At 37.4% G+C, this 17912-nt stretch overlaps 1 protein-coding gene across 5 annotated transcripts in view; it reads left to right on the forward strand.

Annotated features, from left to right (window-relative positions):
* The window catches only part of rptor (regulatory associated protein of MTOR, complex 1), a 389387-nt gene that overhangs the window by 295292 nt on the left and 76183 nt on the right, over nucleotides 1-17912 (forward strand). For all 5 annotated transcript variants that reach the window (XM_051712022.1, XM_051712021.1, XM_051712025.1 and 2 more), the window contains 2 exons: nucleotides 206-346; nucleotides 4379-4534. In XM_051712022.1, the coding sequence (XP_051567982.1) occupies nucleotides 206-346; nucleotides 4379-4534 (297 nt within the window). The remainder of the gene's footprint in view (nucleotides 1-205; nucleotides 347-4378; nucleotides 4535-17912) is intronic.

The raw sequence follows: 17912 nt of genomic DNA on the forward strand, positions 1-17912 counted from the left end.
TGTTCTCTGCTTGTATTTTGCTTGCATTTTGTAGTCATTCGTGTATTCCATTTATGAAGAAAATGTGCATACTGTGCACAGTATCCAGTACATTATGCATAATTAATTAATTAATTAGTTGTTAGTAGTATGTTATTCTGTACATAGCCATGGTCCATGGTTTATCCGCTGTACCCACTGACCTTTGACCTGTGTGTGTGTGTAGAGACAGGAAACATTACCCCGAGTAGGGACAGTCCTGCCATCCCCCGTTTACGTTCAGTGAACTCCTACACAAACCTCAGAGCTGCCACTAGTGCTCGAACCCTCAACAAGAGCCTTCAGAACCTCAACCTTAACGAAGAGGGTAAGTCAAACTCTACTACCCTCTACATGAACTTCTCTCCTTGTGTATGTATATTGGTGTGAACACAATTCAGCAGCAAGCCAAACTTCACTGAAATATAGACTGAAGCCAGGCTTTATTATTATCAAAAAATAATAATAAATAAAAATGTGTCCTCCAATTTCAGTTGAAGAAGAGTGAAACTATGAAACACAAATAAAGGCAAAGTATTGACTACTTTTAAGTATTTAGTATGTATTTAATACTTTTAGATAATTAAATGTTTGCAAAGTGCTTTTAAGGTTAACAGCTGAGCAATTAATTATAAAAAAACAGTGTAGATAATGAAATATTCTTAAAACTAACTAAATAAGGCACATGTTCTCAATTTTATACATGCTGAATCAACTACTTGCAATGTTTTCAAAGGTATGATAATGATGGGGAGAGTTGTCCAAAACAATTAAGATGGCCGTTTTCTTGCTCAGTGCAAATTCCTATCAAAATAAGAGTCCAGTGGGAGGAGCCCAAAAGGCTTTACTCAAAAGTCAGAACACTACAGCTCTAAATCATTCTACGGTTAAACACTACAGCACTCTACTACAGCTCTATAACACTTTTCAGTCAAACTCTACAGCACACTACTACAGCTCTATAGCACTTTACAATCAAAGTCTACAGCACTCTATAGCACTCTACAGCACTCTTGAGCTCTACAACATTACTTTCACATTCTACTGCTTTACAGCTCTATAGCACTATAGCACATACAGTAAAACTTTGTACTCTACAGTCAAACTCTGCAGCTCTCTGGAGTTCTATAGCACTTTACATGCAAACTATACAGCCCTCTTAAGCTCTATAATACTCTACAGCACTCTGCATCACTCTACAGCTTTACAGCACTCTACAGTTAAACTTTACTGCACTCTGCAGCTCTGTAGCACTCTGTAGTCAAACTCTGCAGCACTCTTAAGCTCTGTAGCACTCTAGTCAAACTCAACGGCACTCTACAGTTAAACTATAGTGCTCTATAGCACTCTACAGTCACAGCAATGTACAGTCAAGCTCTACAGCACTCTACAGCTCTATAACAATCTACAGTCAATCTAAACAGCTCTATTACACTCTACAGCTCTAAAACACTACAGTCAAACTATACAGCTCTATAACACTCTACAGTCAAACTATACAGCTGTATAGCACTCTCCAGTCAGTCAAACTCTCCAGCACTATACAGTCAAAATCTACAGCACTCCATATCGTTCTAAAGTCAAACTCTAAAACACTTTACAGCTCTCTTTACAGTACTCTACAGTTAATCTCTACAGTGAAACACAGTACTCTACAGTCAAACTCTACAGCGCACTACAGCACTCTGCAGCTCTGTAGCACTCTACAGTCAAACTCAACAGCTCAATGCAGTCACAATCTGCAGCACTCTTAAGCCTTATAGCACACTTCAGTCAAACAGAACAGCACTCTACAGCTAAACCCTACAGCTCTAGCAATCTGCAGTCAAACTTTAAAGCACTCTGTGGGTCTAAAACACTCTATAGCTCTATATCACTTTATTCAAACTCTACAGCACTCTACAGCTCTATAGACCTGTTTCAGTGTCGTGAAGGAATCGTCTTTTGAACCGGTTTAGTGAACAAGTTGAACCAGTTCACCAAATCGGACTGAATCATTTGAAACAGTTTGCGTCTCAAGTCAATACTGATCCACAAGTTACTCTATCTTAACGTGTCTCGGATGTGCCTGACACTCCGACATGAAAAGAGCCAATAACCGGGAGTAATATGATCCTAGAACTGGTGATATCTGCTTTCCTTAATTCTTCTTTACAATGAACCACTCCAACTAGTTCACAAATCGGACTGAACACTCCGGTCACAACAGTTCTCGAGTCAACAGTACAATGAGTTGTTCGTAATAGTTCTCAAGTCAACAGTACACTGAACTGAGAATCACTTCTTTCGGAGGTGTCCAACATACTGAGAACTGATGATCTGCTGACATTGAGCATACGTGTGATTAAGGGGCGAAATGTATGTTTCTGGTGTATTATGCTGAACAGCAGAAAGTATAACAAATAAAACATACTGGAAATATGTTTATAACTTGATTTGAATTACTGTTTTATCAATGTATGAAGATGATCCAGTATACAGTTCTCAAGTCAACAGTACACTGATCCCGGGACAACACAACAGCTCTCGAGTCAACAGTATATTGAGTCACTCGCAGCAGTTCTCGAGTCAACTGTACACTGATCCCGGGACAGCAGCTCTTGTGTCTATAGTACATCGAGTCGTTTGCAGCAGGTCTTGAGTTAACAGTACACTGATCCGGGGACAGCAACTCTCGCTTCAATAGTACATTGACTCGCTGACAGCAGTTCTCGAGTCAACAGTACACTGATCCCAGGAGAGCAGCTTTCGCATCAACAGTACATAGAGTCGTTCGCAGCAGTTCTCGAATTAACAGTACACTGTTCCGGGGACAGCAGCTCTCGCATCAACAGTACACTGATCCCAGGACAGCAGCTTTCGCATCAACAGTACATAGAGTCGATCATAGCAGTTCTCGAGTCACCGGTACACTGAACTGAGAATTGGTGTCTGAAAGAACCAGTTCGCGGAAGAAAATTGGATTTCTCATCACTATTTCAGTGACGTCACTTTTTCCTCGCAGCAGTCTTATTTTTGATCATAAGCTGGAGGAAGCAATGTCAGTGAATGGAAAAACACCTGTGAAAAGATATCAATAAAAACATTTAAAAAACTGCTTTTGATCCCAGGAAAAGCGTGAACAGGTCTAAAGTCAGCACAAATATTGCCAAATTTGACATCAGCTGAAATTTAAATATATTTTATCAATGATTTATCTCCGTATGCCAGCGAGTCTGATGTGTGACCAACAAGTACACACCCACCAGTACATCACCATAAACATCCCTTATTCATAAGTTACAAATGTTTTCATGTTGTTTTCTGGTCTGATTTGGGCACAATATTACAAAATGTCTGTGATGACCTTGTCTGTATGAATGTAAGAGCTGTTTTAACTCATGAAGAATACACAGAAAGCGACCACGGCATTGGTGTATTTGACTAATACCTGTATGTTGACATTGTAGTATGGTGGTGTGAATAAAGTTTGCTTCATAATCTAATGTGGTGTTTATTGACTATCATAAATATACACATTAATTATATAGGCATGCATATTGATATTATAATGCTTTTTATTAATATCAATTTGTTACAATTATGACATACAGTCTGGATGTAAAGAATTTAACATCGCTATATGTGTATTTCAAGTTTAATTGGATTCGACTTGATTATGTTATAAATATTATAGACAAGTGTACAGATGTCTGAATAAATGAGCAAAAACCAACAGTGTTTTATCCTTGCTCTCCCCCTTAATTTCTGCTTGACTTTGGCAAAATGAAGCCGTCACACTTGAAAGATATAACTTTATTAAAATAGCATTTTGGCTCTGGTAAGTAAACAGCAGTATCACTTTTTCAAGATTTATACATTTTATTTATTTTTTGCTGGATTTTGTTCCACTGAATGTAGGCCTCTATGGAAATTTGGTCACGAAAGTGGTGGCACTGTCAAACAGTAACGTCACATGAAACAGGTCAATAGCACTCTACTGTCAAACTCTAAATCTCTATAACACCCTACAATCAAACTATGCAGCACTCCACAGCTCTACAGCATTCAACAGGTCAGTAGCACTCAATAGTCAAATTCTACAGCTCTGTGGCACTCTACAGTCAAACTCTACAGCACTCAACAGCTCTATAGCACTCTACAGTCAGTCAAACTTTACAGCTTGCACTCTACAACTCCATAGCACACTACAGCCAGTCAGACTCTACAGCTCTACAGTCAAACTATACAGCTCTATATCATTCAAAAAGTCAAAGTTTGCAGTACTGTACAGATCTACAGCACTCTACATCTGTATTGCACTTTTCCTGACATTTAAAGATCTCATTGTCCTCAATATGTTTATGTGTGCTTGTTGTAGGTGGTTCGGCTGCATTCTCTCCAGGAAACCTGAGCACCAGTAGCAGTGCCAGCAGTACTCTGGGCAGTCCTGATAATGACGAGTACCTCCTCTCCTTTGAAACCATTGACAAGATGAGGAGAGTCAGCTCATACTCTTCCTTAAACTCTCTCATAGGTGAGATGATCTTTTTCATTAACAATCATAAGCCAGACCAGCATCAGCCTCCTGTGAAGGACAGTGTTGACCCGTATTGTCTTAGGATTGCCTGTATTGACTTACATTGACATGTATTGTGTATTGACTAATGTTGAACTGTAGTGACTAGATATGTTTTTTTTTTTTTAAATGGCCTGTGCTAATGTTGATAATTATCAGGATGTACAATGAATAATGTAGTAGCGATATATATATATATATATATATATATATATATATATATATATATATATATATATATTTATACACACACTGGCGGCCAGTAGTTTGGAATAATGCACAGATTTTGCTCTTATGGAAAGAAATTGTTACTTTTATTCACCAAAGTGGCATTCAATTGATCACAATGTATAGTCAGGACATTAATAACGGGAAAAATTACTATTACAATTTGAAAAAAAAATTCTGAACTTCTTAAACTACTACAGAAAGTTCATCAAAAAATCCTCCATGTGCAGCAATGACAGCTTTGCAGATCCTTGGCATTCTAGCTGTCAGTTTGTCCAGATACTCAGGTGACATTTCACCCCACGCTTCCTGTAGCACTTGCCATAGATTGTTGGGCACTTCTCACGCACCTTACAGTCTAGCTAATCCCACAAAAGCTCAATGGGGTTAAGATCCATAACACTCTTTTCCAATTATCTGTTTTCCAATATCTGTGTTTCTTTGACCACGCTAACCTTTTCTTTTTGTTTTTCTGTTTGCAATTCTCCCCGTAAGGCCTGCACCCTGAGTCTTCTGTTTACTGTTGTACATGAAACTGGTGTTGAGCGGGTAGAATTTAAGGAAGCTGTCAGCTGAGGACATGTGAGGTGTCTATTTCTCAAACTAGAGACTCTGATGTACATACCCTCTTGTTTAGTTGTACATCTGGCCTTCCACATCTCTTTCTGTCCTTGTTAGAGCCAGCTGTCCTTTGTCTTTGAAGACTGTAGTGTAGACCTTTGTATGAAATCTTCAGTTTTTTGGCAATTTAAAGCATTGTATAGCCTTAATTCCTCAAAACAATGATTGACTGACAAGTTTCTAGAGAAAGCTGTTTCTTTTTTTGCCATTTTTGACCTAATATTGACCTTAAGACATGCCAGTCTAATGCATACTGTGGCAACTCAAAAACAAACATAAAGACAATGTTAAGCTTCATTTAATGAACCAAATAGCTTTCAGCAGTGTTTGATATATTGGCAAGTGATTTTCAAGTACCAAATTAGCAATGTAGCATGATTACTCAAGGATAAGGTGTTGGAGTGATGGCTGCTGGAAATGGGGCCTGTCTAGATTTGATCAAAAATGACTTTTTTAAATAGTGATGGTGCTGTTTTTTGCATCAGTAATTTGCTGACTATACTTTGTGATCAGTTGAATGCCACTTTGGTGAATTAAAGTACCAATTTCTTTCCGAAACAGCAAAATCTGTACATTATTCCAAACTTTTGGCCGCCAGTGTATATATCCTGTGTGTGTGTGTGTGTGTGTGTGTGTATATATGTATGTATGTATATATATATATATATATATATATATATATATATATAATGCTATTTAATGACAGCAAAAGAGATGTGAACAAAATTGCTGACATTAAATTATTTTATACAACCCAGTTATTTGACACTTTGACACCAAATTTACTTTTCTATTAATCGCCCAAAATCGCAGATAATCTCAAAATCATTATGTGTCAGCCGATTAATTGACCTGGCTAACAGATCGATCTATCACCAATAGTTTTAACTCATGTTGACCTTTATTGACACTTGTTAACATGTGGTGACAGATGTTTAGCTCTGTTAACAACTTTTGACCTGTACTGATATGTGGTCCATTATTTGTCTTCTGTAAATGTGCTTCAGAGTAGACCAAATGCCTCTTAAGTGTCTGACATTGGCAGTTATACACAGAGGACTTTAAATTCAGAAATAATTTTTACTTAACATCAACACTTTCATCCTGTTAGGTCTGTTTGGAGTTCTGACATATGTCTGGTGCAGTACTCTGTGGAAAAAGAAAGAAAAGAAAGAATAAGATGCTTGCAGAGAACAGAGTGTAAATTATTAGGCTGTACATGTTTCCTTTGAGTTTAGGGAGACGGTTCTCAAATTAAGTTGTGAACTCTATTTGAGTAAATGCAGCAATCACTGTGTATTCTATTATAAGAACAGTAGTTCTGAGAGTAATATTAGTCCTCTCAATACCCCTGGGAGGACAAAGGTTATGTGAGAACTTGGGGTGTAAAACATTCATCAATGCTTTGTGAAGCATCAATCTGACAATTAAATGAATCAATTTAATAATCGATTGTAAGCACTATGGTAATACCCACTCTTTTATGCATATATTGCTTATCCAAAATGCTTACAACCTATTTTCAGTTATAAAAATTCACAATTAACATCTACTTCCAATGCAAGAGTGAAGGTAAAATCTGGTGTAGAGTTTCGATCAAAATTTAACTATGGTGTAAATTGTCCCTCCAGTTACATGTGTATTCAACATATTTTTGAAAGTAATTGTGATTAATATCCAGATAATCTAACGAAAAGAAAATCAATGTATTGTATAATTTATTGAATAATCGTAAACGTATTCAGATGAAATCGTTGCCAGAGCAAATATTTACAACCCTAGTGAGGATTATTTTTATCTGTCTATGAGAGAATCTGGTTCATTGGCTTACATTAATCAATACACCAAACCATGTTTTATGACACCTCTAATCTATAATTTATTCATTAATCTCACTTCAGTCTCGACCCGAGGGCTTATAGCACAGATCACATGACAAACACAGACCAACAGCAATATGATGAACTGGAATGAGGTCAAAGCTTTAACAGGTCTACAGGAATTACACACAGGGACATATTAGATATGCCGGCATAATTTCTGACATACTCTCTGTGTCACATTAACCCATATTTAAAAGGAACGGCACACATTTCCAGAAGGCTAGTGTGATGCCTGCTTTACAGTCTTAGATGTTCACCAACACTTTATAGTGAACTTTTGAAAGACCCACTTCATTAACTCCATGTGTTAAAGGCGGAGTTCTCCAAAAAAAGTACATTCTGTCATTTACTTAACCTCATGCCATTCAAAATCTGTATGATTTTCTTTCCTGGAACTCAAATTTTGCAGAATGTCAAAGCTGCTCTTTTCCATAAAACGAAGGTGGAAGGGAACTGGGACTGACAGCCAGCTTTGAGTGAGGAACAGACAGTAATTTAAGTCTTATATTATGCTAGATATGATGTTGATGATGTCAAATGTCAAAGGTTATTGTTTGTTTGATGACCCTGGAATGTCTGTCCCAATCCCCATTCATTTTTGTTGGATGAAAAGGTACAGCTTGGGCATTTTGCAATAAACGTTCTTCTATGTTCCTATTCCTCAAACTTCAGTTCTTGACACTATTTTATGTTAGTTATTTTACTTAAGATGGTCACTGTATCTAATTAATTTGCTAGTTTTGTTCTGGTACAGGGTTTTAGTGTGGTGAGACCAGCTAAGAGAGGGGATTGGTTTCTAATGGCTTTATGATGATGATTTGAGCAGGGGTCACTGAGTTTTAGATGTTTCCAATTAATTAGTGGATATTTGCCTTATTCTACCTTGTAGGATTTGTTATGTGCTGGTTTATTCATAGGATATTTTTACAGAATTCTGCATGCAGGGTCTGAATTGGATTTTCTTTTTTTTTTTTTTTTTTTTTTTTTTTTTTTTTAATTCTTGATTTGGATGTGTCAGTGGACCACAAACCTCACTGCCATACAGGGCATTTGGCTCAATCACAGATTCTAAAAGTTTTAACCAAATTGTACCAGGTATCTCGATAGGACATTGTCGTTTATGGCGTAGAAGGCCCTGCAGGCTTTATCTCTCAGTGATCTCTCATTCATTGCTGGGTTTAAGTTTCCAGTGTAGGGCTGCAGCTAACGATTATTTTGATAATCGATTAATCTAACGATTATTTGAACTATTATTCAACTATTCTGCAATTAATGCAATGATTAATCATTAGTTCTTAACTGATTATTCAGCTTGTGCCCCAACTTAAAAGGTTGTATTAAACGTGCTTGCTTAATAACCCCTAACACTACCTAACCCGAACCTAATCCTAAGAGGACAAAATCATCTTTTAAAAATACCTCTAAATGACATTCACTGAATTAAAGGGAAAAAAATACTTTTTATTAAGTTTAATTCAGTAAAGAAATTCACTGCAAAAACTCCTATTGTTATCAAGTGTTTTTGTCTTGTTTTCCATTTAAAATGGTCTGAAAATCCTTAAAACAAGATACATTTACTTGAGAAGCAAAATATAAAATGTTAGGAATTGCTTTCGGAGAATGTATCTTGAATATAAGTGTATTTTGTATATACGTGTATTTTTTCACTTGGTTATACTTCTGCGAGTGCAGTAAAGACAAAATATAATTATATTCAGAATCTGTTCTCTAAAAGCAAGTCTAAATATCTTATATGCTGCTTCTCAGGTGAATTCATCTTTTTTTAAAGGATTTTTAAATATTTGTATTTTTAATATTATATTCAACATTCTCAGATAAGTTTTTTTCTTTTGCAGTATAGCTGCTAAAGAAAATGTACGTTGTTTTAAAGGAGTTTTAATATTTATTATTTTATTTTATTTTTTTCCCAGGTTGTTCCAATTTTCCCTCAATTGGTTTGCATTGAGTTCTCGATTATTGTCAGTTGCTTTGGGGTGTTTTGTGCTTTTTATTTTGTTTTTGTTTTTTTTTGGTTCTGAGTGTATGTTTTATTGTTTTAATATTTCAAATTGCAGGGCTGTACGATAATGGTTAAAATGATAATCATGATTATTTTGCTCAAAATTGTAATCACGATTATTAATCATGATTTTTCTGGCATTTGAGGGTTTTTTATATTGCAGGGCTGCACGATTTGGACAAAAAAAATCACTGTTGCCATTGCTTCGGTAACAATTCTAAAATTAAAAACAAAAAAACAATTACATTAAACACCAGCCCTCATGTTGAACAAGGTGTTAAAACAACAAATTAGTAAATGATTGCCCCTGTTTTACTGCCAATATACAGTATGAGTCACTCTGGGTGTTCACACTTGAGTTTACACTTAATAAACAAATTATTTTATTTTTGTATTATTATTATAACCATGTACAATATTAATATATTTATGTAATAAGTTAGCATGCAGCATTACTATATGATATCAAGACTGTATTTCAGCAGAAAACTGAAGGAAAGTGTGTGTTGTTTCTGTGTTTAGTTTGGGAGTAGCAGCACAAAGCTGTTGAAATCCTCTCATCTCCTCGCTCCACGCAACCCCGCTGCCATGGGATTACTTTAGATTTGTTTAGAAACTTGTAATTGCCACACTTATTTGGAATTACGCAAATGTGCAATTGAAGTAAATCTGGAGCACTTTAAAGCTGCATTTATGGAACTTTATGCTCTCTAGCGACATCTGTGGTTGAAACTTAAAATTGTAAGCAATTTGCTGAAGAACACTTTACGCGAGTTGTGTTTCAGCACTGCTCTTCTGGCGGACGAATCTCATGATTTTAGCTTATCTGAACATCACCTGTGTGTGATCATGACTGGAAGATATTCAGAGCCGGAGTCATAATGTGCTGTTTTCATGTTGATATTATGTTATACGATTTAACCATTACTTGCTTTAATGAAGATAACAACACTCATATTTGCATATTTTTATTAATACATTTTACACTTATAACTCTTTTCTGACACTACACTCAAAACACTTTTGCATTGAGAACAGAGGACTGTCCTCAATCACCACCAGTAACCAGTATATTTTAATATGGTTATTCAAGCATTTCAGTTTCAAAAGCGAAACCGCATAAGTGAGCCCCAGCATGTGCTCTAATAATGCATTGGCAATGTACACTTAAGTTTCTATGGCCAATAAAGTTTTATAAACTTTTTAGTTTCAATAAACATTTTAACACGCACATATTAAAATAATTAAAATAAATGATGACTAACTAATTTCTTGCGAGTTCTTTAAGAAAGTATAAAGCAAATATATTTTTGATTATTCTTTTGAAATGTATCATGTACCATAATTTAATTGTGATTAATCACAATTAATCACAGAAAACTGTGCAATTAATTAAAAAAATTTAATAGATTCACAGCTGTAATAAATATGCAATATTTCAAATAAAATGGTTGCACTTTATTTTACAGTACGTGTACTTTCAGTATACTTACAGTGTACTTATCCAAGAAAGTACTGAGTAAAATTAGGTAACTACATGTACTTAAAATGGGTTAAGGTTAGGGTTAGGTTTTGGGTTAGTACCTAGTATTTACTGTAGTTGTTGTAATTATATAGTATGTAAATGTAGAACAGTACTGTAAAATAAAGTGCTACCATTCAAATAATGCATTTAATTCATACATTCTTTAGCAGTAAGGTTATAACAGACAGATGGTTACACATTAAACAAATTTTGTACATTACTTTGCCATGATATAGGTACGTTTTAAACAAGTTGAGTTCATTATACAATTCATGGGGAACTACCTTGTAGTAACTTGTAACTATAGCTTTTAAACAGATTTGTAAACATACAGACAATCTGTTAAAAGGACAAAAAGGGATTGTTTGTGCATTTCTGCAACTGGGGCAAAAAAAAAAAAAGATGAATCAGACTCACACACACTAAGGGAACCTTGAAACTGCAGCAGTATGTTATAAAATACTCAGAAGTCATGAATATTAGTAAACATGTCACAGTAACTTTGCCGGACAATGTAGATACAGTGCATTCATAAAGTATTCAGACCCCTTCATTTTATTCACATTTCGTTATGTTGGAGACTTGTGCTAAAATGTTTAAAATATATTTTTCACATCAGTCTACACTCCATACCCCATAATGACAAAGCAAAAACCAGATTTTTGATAACTTTGCAAATTTATTAAAAAGAAAAAACTGAAATATTGACATAAGTATTCAGATCCTTTGCTATGACACTTGAAATTTAGCTCAGGTGCATCTCATTTCTCTTGATCATCTTTGAGATGTTTCTACACTTTGATTGGAGTCCACCTGTGGCAAAATCATTGAATTGGACATGACTTGGAAAGGCACACACCTGTCTTTATAAGGTCTCACAGCTGAAAATGCATATCAAGGCAAAAACCAAGCCATGAGGTCAAAGGAACTGCCTGCAGGGCTCAGAGACAGGATTGTGTTTAGGCACAGATCTGAGGAAGGCTGAAAAAAAAAATTCGGCTGCATTGAAGGTTCCTAAGAGCACAGTGGCCTCCATAATTCTTAAATGGAAGAAGTTTGGAACAACCAGGACTCTTCCTAGAGCTGGCTGCCTGGCCAAACTGAGCAAGCGGGGGAGAAGGGCCTTGGTAAGAGAGGTGACCAAGAACCCGATGGTCACTCTGGTTGAGCTCCAGAGATCATATGTGGAGATGGGAGAAATTTGCAGAAGGACAACCATCATTGCAACACTCCACCGATCTGGGCTTTATGGCAGAGTGGCCAGACAGAAGCCTCTCCTCAGTGCAAGACACAAAAAGCACCTAAAGAACTCAGACTCTGAGAAACAAGATTCTCTGGTTTGATGAAACAAAGATTGAACCATTTGGCCTCAATTCCAAGCGTCATGAGGATACCAGGCACCACTCATCACCTGCGCAATACCATCCCAACGGTGAAGCATGGTGGTGGTAGCATCATGCTGTAGGGGTGTTTTTCAGCGGCAGGGACTGGGAGACTGTTCAGGTTTGAAGGAAAGCTGAATGCAGCAGGAGATATTCTTAATAAAAACCTGGTCCAGAGCACTCAGGACCTCAGACTGGGCTGAAGGTTCACCTTCCAACAGGACAATGACCCTAAGCACACAGTCAAGACAACAAAGAGTGGCTTAGGGACAACTCTGTGAATGTCCTTGAATGGCCCAGCAAGAGCCCAGACTTGAACCCAATCGAACTTCTCTGGAGAGACCTGAAAATGGCTGTCCACCGACAGTACCCATCCAAACTTAAGTCAAGTCATTTTTATTTGTATAGCACTTTTCACAACACACATCGTTTCAAAGCAGCTTTACAGAAAATCATGCTTTAACAGAAAATTAAACTGTAATATCTATAAAGTCATCGTTGTTTAGTTTGATTAAATATGATTGTAAATTGTGTATAAAAATAAATAATTAAATAGTTAAGCAATCATTGTATTTAGAACCCCAGTGAGCAAGCCGAAAGCGACTGTGGCAAGGAACACAAAACTCCATAAGATGTTGGTTAATGGAGAAAAATAACCTTGGGAGAAACCAGGCTGACTATGGGGGCCATTTCCCCTCTGGCTAAACAGCATAAATATAATGCCAATATTAGTTGTTTGTGTGCAGTGCAAGTCATGGTTTAAAATGTGTAAACTAAGTAAGTGTTTAGGGCCAGTGTTTAAACAAAGATTTTGTATGAATTGTAAGATTAATGACTAATGTCTTTGAAGCCCATCCTGGATTAACTGCAGAAGTTCACATAGATGCATTGTCCTTTGTTAGTTGGCTGATGAATCTTTTTGTTGGCAGTTAATTGATAGTCTGTGTATTCCATTTCAAGAGTGTAGTCCCTCAGTAAACAAAGGTGATGCAGGCAGAGATCAATGAGGTGCATCACAGTTCAACTGGCAGGTCATTTCGATGAGGTCCAAGGTTCAGGCAGTGGCATATGAAGTATCCGATGTCTTACAGTTGGAGTTGGCATCAGTTCATCCTCTGAAGTCCATCGTAAAAGACCGAAGTGATGTCTGACTAGCACCGGCTGTAGTTTGTCATCATCACTTAGCGACACGTAGCAGTGGAGTCCGACACCAAGCAGGAACGGAGCTGGATCTGGCCGACTCTGGTAAACTCGGGATATGAATCCCGAGGTTGAGACAGGGAAACAAATAGAATAAAATTAGCATAGATGCCATTCAATTTATTGCAGATTTATAGATTGAGAAATGTTTCTGAGAAATGTTTCTGGTTCCGGCAGACCTAACTAAAGCAGCCTAAATGTGAGTTGATGGATAAATTAGGTGTATGCCTGGCTAAACAGATGCGTCTTTAGTCTAGACTTAAACTGAGTGAGTGTGTCTGTGTCCCGAACATGTTAGGGAGACTATTCCATAGTTTTGGAGCCAAATAGGAAAATAATCTACCTCCTTTTGTGGATATTGATATTCTAGGAACTATTAACAGGCCAGTATTTTGTGATCGTAATGAACGTGGTGGAATAAAGCTTGGTAGAAGGTCACTTAAGTACTGTGGAGCTAGACCATTCAAAGCTTTGTATGTAGTTAACAGAATTTTTAAATTAATGCGAAATTTAACAGGTAGCCAATGTAATGATGATAAAATTGGGCTAATATGATCATATTTCTTGGTTCTAGTCAGCACTCTGGCAACTGCATTTTGAACCAATTGAAGTTTATTTATTGAACTTGCAGTACATCCTCCCAGTAATGCATTACAATAATCTAGTCTTGAGGTCATGAGCGCATTAATTTGTTTTTCGTCATCAGCAACAGAGAGCATGTGTCGTAACTTATCAATATTTCTGAGGTGGAAGAATGCTGTTCTACAAATATTGGAAATTTGATTTACAAAGGACAGATTGGTATCAAATATAACACTTAAGTTCTTTGCTGTAGAAGACAACATAATAGTACATCCATCAAGATTCAAATTATTTGTAGCTGCTTTTTTTTATTTATTTATTTTTTTTATAAATAAAAAACTGTTTTGTCGGAAATGAGTAGAAGGAAATTTATGGCCATCCAATCTTTGAATTCATTGATACACTCTGCTAATTTGGAGAATTGTGAAATTTCATCGGGTTTAGAAGAAATATAAAGTTGGGTATTGTCGGCATAACAGTGGAAACTTATTCCTCGATTCCTGATAATATCTCCCAGGGGAAGCATATTTAAGGAGAAAAGCAGAGGCCCTAAAACTGATCCCTGTGGCACTCCATACTTTTGTTTGATTTGACAATTCCTCATTTATACATACAAAGTGGTAATGGTCTGATAAATAGAACCTGAACCAGGCTAATGCAAGTCCACTAATGTCAACATTCTCCAGCCTATTCAAGAGAATGTCGTGATCTATGGTGTCGAAGGCAGCACTAAGATTTAAAAGCTCTAGAAGACCAGTCGCGATCAGATGATAAAAGCAAGTCATTTGGATGTGGCCTAAATTTGTGATGGGGCCTAAATCCTGACTGAAATTGTTCATATATACCATTTCTCTGTAGAAATGATCATAGTTGGGAGGACACTACATTTTCTAGTATTTTCGACATAAATGGGAGATTTGAAATCGGTCTATAATTAGCCAATTCGCCAGGATCAAGCTGTGGTTTCATAATAAGCAGTTTGATAACTGCCGTTTTAAAGTTTCTTGGGACATGTCCTAAGGATATCGAGGAGTTAATAATATTGAGAAGGGGTTCTGAGATTACAGGGAATACCTCTTTTAAGAGCTTAGTTGGTATTGGATCTAACATACATGTTGTGGCTTTTGATTTTTTTGGTAAGTTTTGTTAGCTCTTCATGAACTATGACAGCTAAGGATTGAAGTTGCTCATGAGGGAAAATTATTTTTCTGAGGTGCTGTGACAGTTGTTTGCGTAATTCCAATTTTATTTCTGATGATTTCTATTTTATCAGTAAAGAAAGTCATTACTATTGTGCTGCCACAGAATATCTGGTTCAGTCGAGACTTTATTCCTAACCAATTTAGCTACAGTACTAAATACACACTAGGATTTTTGTGGTTATTTTCTATGAGTTTGCTAAAATATGCTGACCTGGCAGCTTTTAGTGTCTGTCTGTATCTACATATACCTCTAATACCTCTAATTTGTATTCTTCCACTTGTGCTCTATTTTCCAAGCTGCTGTGTTGAGAGCATGAGTGTGATCATTGAACCGTGGTGCGGGGCTTTTTTCTTTAATTCTTTTAATCGAAGGGGGTCGACACTATCAAGAGTGCTAGAGAAGACTGTTTTTATATTTTCTGTTATTACCTCAAGTTCTTCTAGACTTTTTGGCATACTGAGTATGTGAGACAATTCTGGAAGATTATTAGTGAAGTTATCTTTAGTGGTCAGTAGGGCTGAAACGATTAGTCGACGTTATCGACAACGTCGACAATAAAAAATTGTAGACAAAAATTTTCATTGTCGAATAGTCGTTTGATCTTAACGTAACATAAGATCATATGAAACTCTAATGATTGCACACATGAGCAGCACTGAAGCTCACGCCTGACTGAGGAGAGGAAGAAAACACATCTCATAGTCCAGACGCACTCTAAACTTTCCAAACAGCTTCAGGTGATGTAGATGGCAAAGGATGAGGGAATTATCATGCAAAAATACAAAATAAGTAAATACAGAAGCACTCTTGTTGTGGAATAAGCAGACCCGGAGCTAACGCTCAGCTTAAGCAAAACTTGCACGTCGAGCATCTTTAAAGGAAACCCTGGCGTTACATCTTTAATGCAGTTCTATTCAATGCGTTATAGCTTTATTAAAGTTAAAATAATAAGGAAACTGGCATTTCTCTGTGCAGTCAGCGCCTCTTCTATGAGTTGCGCAAAGTGTCCCGATCTAAGGGGGAGAGATTGAAACCGCACCTGGCTGAGGTACACTGTTGCGGGGACATTCATCCCTCAAGTGCGCACACTTAATGCAGCTAGATTATAACGCAATGGCAACTTATTGAATCATAATATGTCACAGTGCATTTCTTAACATGAAGAAAATTGGCAAAACGCAGCTTTATTAATAAGAGAGAGTTTGTTTTTTTGTGAGTTAAAGATGGATTGAAGTGAACAAAAAGGTGAGAGAGGGTAGTCTTCGCCCCATTATACACTGCAAAAAAATAAATTTATTTGTTTTTGTTTTGGCTTGTTTTCCAATAAAAATATCTAAAACTCCTTTAAAACAATGTTGGGCCTCATGTATTCAGATAGAAGACAAAGGCAGGCCTAACACAAGTCGTAAAACCTAACTCAGCCCCCACACATTCCATGTCGTAAATTTTACTGATAAAAATCGCGCCAAAATCAAACAAAGGGAGTCCAAAACAGACTACAAATCCATGAAGCCTTGCTCACTAAAGGATCGATCTCTCAACTCCTATTGGATGAGGCACACAACAGAACGTCCCTCAAACATGACATCATCAGGAGTTGAAATACCTGTTTCGTGAGTTGCTTCCAGCGACTTTGTTCACCGAATATAGACGTAGGTTTTTTTTTTGCTGCTCTCCAGTGCAACCTCGTGGCACAAGGAAGTAATGTCCGACTTGAAACTGTAGCCATACAATCTCCATCTCGCTGGACGAGTTGAGATTACTCTGTGTTCAACCAAACACTCCGACCGCACTCAGACCGCCGAGCAATTCGCATCTTCATCCGTTTGCCTACAGAAGTGATTAAAGATTTCTCTTCCATCTTCAATCAAGTCGACATTTCTGAGTTCTCCGCCAGCCCGCCGAGAATCAACAGCCGTACCGCCCGCTGACAATCAACAGCCGTACCGCCTGCCGACAGAGCGAGGAAACGGCCTCCCGTCATCACACGAGCCTCAAGGAACCGGGTCAAAGTTAAAGGACGGAGGAAAACACATTCTACTCCTCATGTCCTCATGCGATTCAAGTAAGAGGTTACGTCTGGGCAGAGATAGAATATTATAGCGTGTTATTCTTGTGTTTCAAGGTTTTTGCTTGTACGGTTTACGGACCGCCATGTCCGCTCATTATTAATACTCAGGGTATTAATTATCACAAATTTGTTTTGCTGTATTGTGGTCCAACCAAATTGGATTGTGCAATTTCGCCATCACGGGTGAGACAGCAACTGAGTTCATCCACTAAATAGTCAAAGTACGCGGGACTGTTTACGAGCCGTCCACCGCGTCTCTGAGCGATGAACTAAACAGCTGCTTTCTCTCCTACGATCGCGAAATCAGCTTTAGGGCTGTCACTTCTCTCTCTCTCGTACTAACCACACACACACACACACACACGCAGGCACGTGACCCCTCACAAACATTCTGGCACACATTTTGGCTCATAGATAGCTTAAATGCTAAAGCCCAGCTTTGTCCCTAAGCTATCGTACAAGCGGATATACGCGGTAACTGGTAGACGCCATTGACTCGTTTCTCTCCGCCCCCATTCGCGGTCATATTCCCTGGCCGGAAGTCTCGCGTGACATACTCTCCACGAGAGTCACGTCCGCTATTTTGTGTGCGTCCCTCCTTACACACACACTGTCACACAC

The sequence above is a fragment of the Myxocyprinus asiaticus genome, chromosome 12, assembly GCF_019703515.2.
Source record: "Myxocyprinus asiaticus isolate MX2 ecotype Aquarium Trade chromosome 12, UBuf_Myxa_2, whole genome shotgun sequence".
In the NCBI taxonomy this organism is placed as follows: Eukaryota; Metazoa; Chordata; class Actinopteri; order Cypriniformes; family Catostomidae; genus Myxocyprinus; species Myxocyprinus asiaticus.